Source organism: Medicago sativa, chromosome 3 (genome assembly GCF_051527215.1).
Source record: "Medicago sativa cultivar Bolivia chromosome 3, Bolivia_mono, whole genome shotgun sequence".
In the NCBI taxonomy this organism is placed as follows: Eukaryota; Viridiplantae; Streptophyta; class Magnoliopsida; order Fabales; family Fabaceae; genus Medicago; species Medicago sativa.
The window spans coordinates 34,533,278-34,538,552 of NC_140751.1; the positions used below are offsets into that span (position 1 = coordinate 34,533,278).

General features: G+C 40.1%; 1 protein-coding gene across 1 annotated transcript; it reads right to left on the reverse strand.

The window, feature by feature from the left end:
• Positions 1-2,306: 2,306 nt before the first annotated feature.
• On the reverse strand, positions 2,307-3,908 carry LOC146937304 (uncharacterized). Its single transcript, XM_085749389.1, has one exon. It carries the CDS (start codon positions 3,906-3,908, stop codon positions 2,307-2,309), a length of 1,602 nt encoding a protein of 533 aa, XP_085605515.1.
• Between the last annotated feature and the right edge of the window lie 1,367 nt (positions 3,909-5,275).

The following is a 5,275-nucleotide window of genomic DNA, read 5'->3' on the forward strand; positions in this document are numbered from 1 at the left end:
GGGGCGGCCGTTTAGCATGGGGAAACCCAGGTACTTGCCAAGAGAGGTTGTGCTGCGAATGCCAGTAATGGAAGTGAGGCTATTGATTTTCCCCTGGGGTGTGCCTGTAGAATAGAAAGCTCTAGATTTGCTAATATTAATCTTCAAACCAGAAGCTCTGCTGAACCTATCAAACAAATCAGTGATGACGCGGAGTTGAAAATTTTTCGCCTTTGTGAAAAGAAGGACATCATCTGCGAAGAGGAGGTGAGATATTTGAGGCCCTCCATTCGATATGTGGATAGGATCCCAATTACCATGCACAAAATGAAGAGATATGGGGAGAGCGGGTCACCTTGTCTGAGGCCATGGCAGGGCTTAAAAGAGGGCATTTTGTTACCGTTCCAAAGAATAGAGAAGGTAGAAGATGAGACACAATGCACGATGAGCTTGATGCTGATGTCTGGAAATCCAAAATCATGAAGACAGGAATTAAGGAAATCCCAATTGACTTTGTCAAAAGCTTTCTCCAGGTCAAGTTTGAAAGCTACATAACCCTTCTTCCTTTTTGATCTTCTCATGAAGTGAACAATTTCCTACAAAACAATTGAATTGTCAGATGTTCCCCTACCAGGCAGAAAGCTTCTCTGATAAGGGCCAATAATATTATTAAGAATAGACCTAAGATGGTGCACTAAAACTTTAGTGATAATTTCGTAAATTATGTTGCAAAGGCTGATGGGTCTAAAATCTTTGTAAGTGTTGGGAGAGTCAATTTTAGGAATGAGTGCAATGAGGGTGTTTGAAATCTCTGGATCAAAGTGACCTGTGTGAAAGGCTGAATGGACCATGTGGAAAATATCATCCCCTACTATGTGCCAGTATTGCTTGAAGAAGATACAGTGGAAACCACCTGGTCCGGGTGCTTTGTAAGGCTTCATGGAGTTGAAGGCAGCGAACACTTCACTTTTCGTGATGGGTTTGGTGAGGAATTTTTGCCTATGTCATCAATGGCTGGGTGGTCACCTTCATGAAAGGTTCGGTTGTGTTGGTGTTAGTTTCCACCAAAAAGATTTTTGAAGTAAGTTTGAGCTTCTTCTTGTAGGATAGAGCTATCAGAGGTCCAAATGCCATTTGGAAGTTGGAGCCTATGGACTCTATTTCTCTTTCTTCTAATAATGGTTTGAGCATGAAAAAAGGAGCTATTTTTGTCTCCAAATTTGACCCATTGCTCCCTAGATTTTTGATACCACATCATCTCCTCTTGAAAAAGAATATGGTTGTACTCTTGTTGCAATTCTTTTTCAAGGTGAGTGTGCCATAGAGAGTCAACTCTCTCCAAATAATTCTGGATGCCCTTGAGTCTACTTTCAACATGTTTTTTCCTTTTGAAAATGTTTTCGAAGACTTCATGATTGAAGGTGATGGAGTTTTCTTTGACTTTTGCCAAGGCCGCAATTGTGTTGTGGTTTTGGGAGTTCCATGAGCTTCTAACCAAGTCAGCATAGTCTTTATGATCAATCCAAGCTGCTTCAAAACGAAAAGGCCTTTGTCCTCTGGCTAGAGGAAGACCACTAAAACGAAGAAGGGGAGGGTTGTGATCAGAGTGGAGTCTGCAAAGAACCTCAACAAAGGCTTCAGGGAAGGAAACACGCCAACCAACATTAGCAAGGCCTCTATCGAGTTTTTTGGAAATAATGCAGATGCCGTTGTTGTTGCGGTGCTAAGTGAAGCGACCACAAGTTGTTGTAAGATCGAGAAGGTTGCTGTTACTAATGAAGCTAGATAAAAGAGCAGCTCTGCCATGGTGAAAAATGCTGCCTCTTTGATCACCAGGGAGAAGAGTTTCATTAAAATCACCTATAAGCATCCAAGGAACATCAATGGTTTGGCTGATGTTAGTAAGGTAATTCAAAAGGTTAGGGCGATGAGTAGGGTTAGGGCTAGCATAGACACAAGTGCAGGTGGTAGTGGCATTCCCTCGGCTGATAGAGAAGGTTATGGAGTAATTGTTGGAGTCAAGGACAGTTGAGGTGGTAGTAGTAACAGTGTCTTTGAGAAGCCAGATGCCTCCAGAATGACCATTAGCTTCAACAATATGAACAGGGGTGTAACCATTATTAGACCAAAAGTTGGAGAGTCTTGCAAAAGGAACATGAGTTTCAAGGATAGCCATGAAGGTTGGACTATGCTTTCTAATCAAATCTTTCAAATTTCTTCTGGCGTTGCTATTGAGAGCCCCTCGGATATTCCAAGAGAGGATTGAAGTATCTAAAAGAGCTTCCATAACAAAAACCAATAGACTGAGAGTTGGAAAAAGAGAGAGGTTAAGTGACCATGTCCTCCTCTCTGGAGCCATGATTCTCTTCACTGGTTTCCACGTGCGCATCAACATTATTTGGTATAAACTGCATGTTTTCATTGTTGTCAACAGTGGCGTTGGTAGGAGAAAAGTTGGAAGGGATACTGTTGGTTTCAGGTTGTTGGCTTGTGCTAGTCTTCAAAGTGGTATTTGTGTGATTGTTTGATATGGGGATGGTCTTTTCTAGCTGCATGTTTGGAGGTTGCGTATTGGCCACTTGAACTTTTGAAGCAGGCTTAGTTGTTTGAGTGCGGACAAAGATAGGGGTATCAAATGAGTATTCAATGGTATGGTCACTGTTACTTTCTTCCTGGCGCCGTCTTTTAGGTTCGGCGTGGCTTTTATTTGCACGTGCTGTATCATTGAATTTAGGACGTGGGGGAAAGTTGGTATTTGTTGGTCCCGGTTTGACTTTTGAAGGCATGTTAGACAAGGCACTAAAGCGATTATTCTTGGTAGTAGCGGTTTTGGTAGAGTATGTGGCAGGATTGGTTGTTGGTTTCTTTCTTCTGTTGACAAGAAGCCAGTCACCATGAAGCTCTTTATTTCCTTCTTTAATGCTAATTACTTTCCCATTATCAGGTGACAAATTATTAGGAGAAGCAATTAAATCATTACCGTTTTGAGAAGTCGGAATTGATTGCAGCTGAGTGGGAATGGCGTGGCGCTGATCTTGTTGGTGGCTCTCTCCATGATGGCTGACGGCGGTTGTGTGATGGGGAGGCATTGTGGTTTCTTCGTTGATGACTGGAGTGGTGGCGCAATTCCTTCCCAGATGGCCATAACAACCGCAGTTGGTGCATATTAAGTGTAACCCTTCATATTGAACCTTATACCAGTGACCGTTCACCCAAATTTTTCCAACCACTGACACAGTAAGATCGACTTCTACACAGACTCTTGCAAACTTTCCTCTTTCAACCTTCAGGGTGTTTGTGTCGACTTTTATTGGGCAACCAATGGCTGAGACCATAGCTAACATGAAGCTCTCGTCATAATAAACTAGATTGAGACCTGGAAAACGTACCCAAACCACGGTGCGATCTACTTTAGCATCTAGAGAAGCAAACTCTAGAGACCAGTGGGAGACTGCGAGACAGTGATCGAAGATCAGCCAGGGTCCACCGGTAACGACTTTTTTCTTATCTGCAGCTTTATCAAATTTAACCATATAGAAACCATTGTCATTGTCCATGATTTCAAACCCTCCTTGGAGTTTCCATATTTTTTGGAGACGGTCTCTCATAGTATTGTAGCCAATATTTCTTCCCATTAGTTTTACGACAAGGGCGTCCTTCCATGGTGTGCAGAGTTCTTGAAACACTTTTGGGTCTAGATGAACTTTGGGGAGAAGGCGGTTTCCATCTTCGAGTTCAATACGGACAAGGTTAGCCTGAATCATGTCCTCTTTTTCTCGGACAGGTATTTCTTGGGATGAACCTAATAACTTGTCACGGAACGACAGCTTTGGTGGTGGAGATTGATTGGGGTCTGGTGGCTGTTTGGTTTGTAGCAGGTTGCGGTTACCATGAGCAGAGAAAACAAAATCGCCACTCATTGCACTCATTAGGGTTATTCCTATATTTAGTTTTATGTTTTATTTGTTCATGTTCGATGATGAACTATGTTCTTCCTTCTTTTTTTTTTCATTAAAATCCTTCACTGTTTTTGGTTGGATTATGAATAATTAAATGAATATATGTGATAAGTTTTGGATGAAGATTTGGGTTGAAGATAATGATATGGGTTGCTGATAAATATTTTGGATGAAGATCTTGATTAACAAAAAAATTAGGTTGATGAAGGGGAAGAGAAGGAATTTTTTAAAACAATTATTTTTATTTTAATTTATTTAATTATATTTTGTAAAAATAACATATTTGATATTTTTTTTAATTTTGAAAATAGATATTCTGAATTACTAAAAAAAAAAAATGATACATGAATAATTAAAATATGTTAAATGACAAATGTTTGACACATGTGCATGATTACATAGTCGGTGAATCCCATGCAAGCAAAAATGTGCCAAATCATCAGTAAATTGGACCCAAGGATTATTTTAAAAAACATATTTTTTTTGCAAGGATGGATTTTGTAACGCCCTATTTCTATTAAAGCGATAAAACACGCGAATAAAGCATATATTCAAGAAATAGACGCTACGTTTCAACAAAATCCAAAACATCAATGCATATATAAAAATATCTCAACAGTCGTAGCGGATACAAATCATACATCTCCAAAAATATATATGCCATGGTCAATACACATCATCATATAATTTCTCCAATCCCGACAAGTGGGTCAAATCTCAAAATAAAACAAATCCAACAAAAGCATAAAGACACCGACAACCTAATCAGAGCCTAAACCTACGACTCCAAACCAATAACGGAGATTAGCTCCCGCTATCCAAGCACCCACCAAAAGCGAACTACTCCTGCACAGCGTCTACCCATCCATACAAACAGGTAGGAGGTCAAAACCACTGGAGGTTAGCTTCACATCAATCATAATCAATATATAACAATATGACATGAATAAATTAAATCAAGTCTCAAATCATTCACAAGAGCAGTTGGGTAAGTTGTTAATGATACTTCGTATACCCGTAAGTGAAGAATATGAAGAATCTTAGTAGGACTTGAAGTTTCAGTAAAAGTCGTTGTTGGAATGGGTTTGATGTATAGAAAGGAATGGTATTCTAGAACACTAGTGCAAGGCTACAAGATAGAAAGTAGGTTGACAGAATTAGTAGGCTCTCAGGAATAGTGTTATGTGATTGAAGCTAAGGACTTGTATGTTCAGAGTGGACAAGGTTCTGGTGTTCGGGAAGTTGCGTTAAGCGGCAACGTAATAAGGTGAGCTACTCGTAGTAGAAGAAGTTTTATGTTTTCAGGACTAAGGCATTAATTTCTGACGTGCCGAGAA

Excerpts from the sequence above, each read along its gene's own strand:
- LOC146937304 (XM_085749389.1), bottom strand. The coding sequence starts at position 3,908 with ATGAGTGCAATGAGTGGCGATTTTGTTTTCTCTGCTCATGGTAACCGC.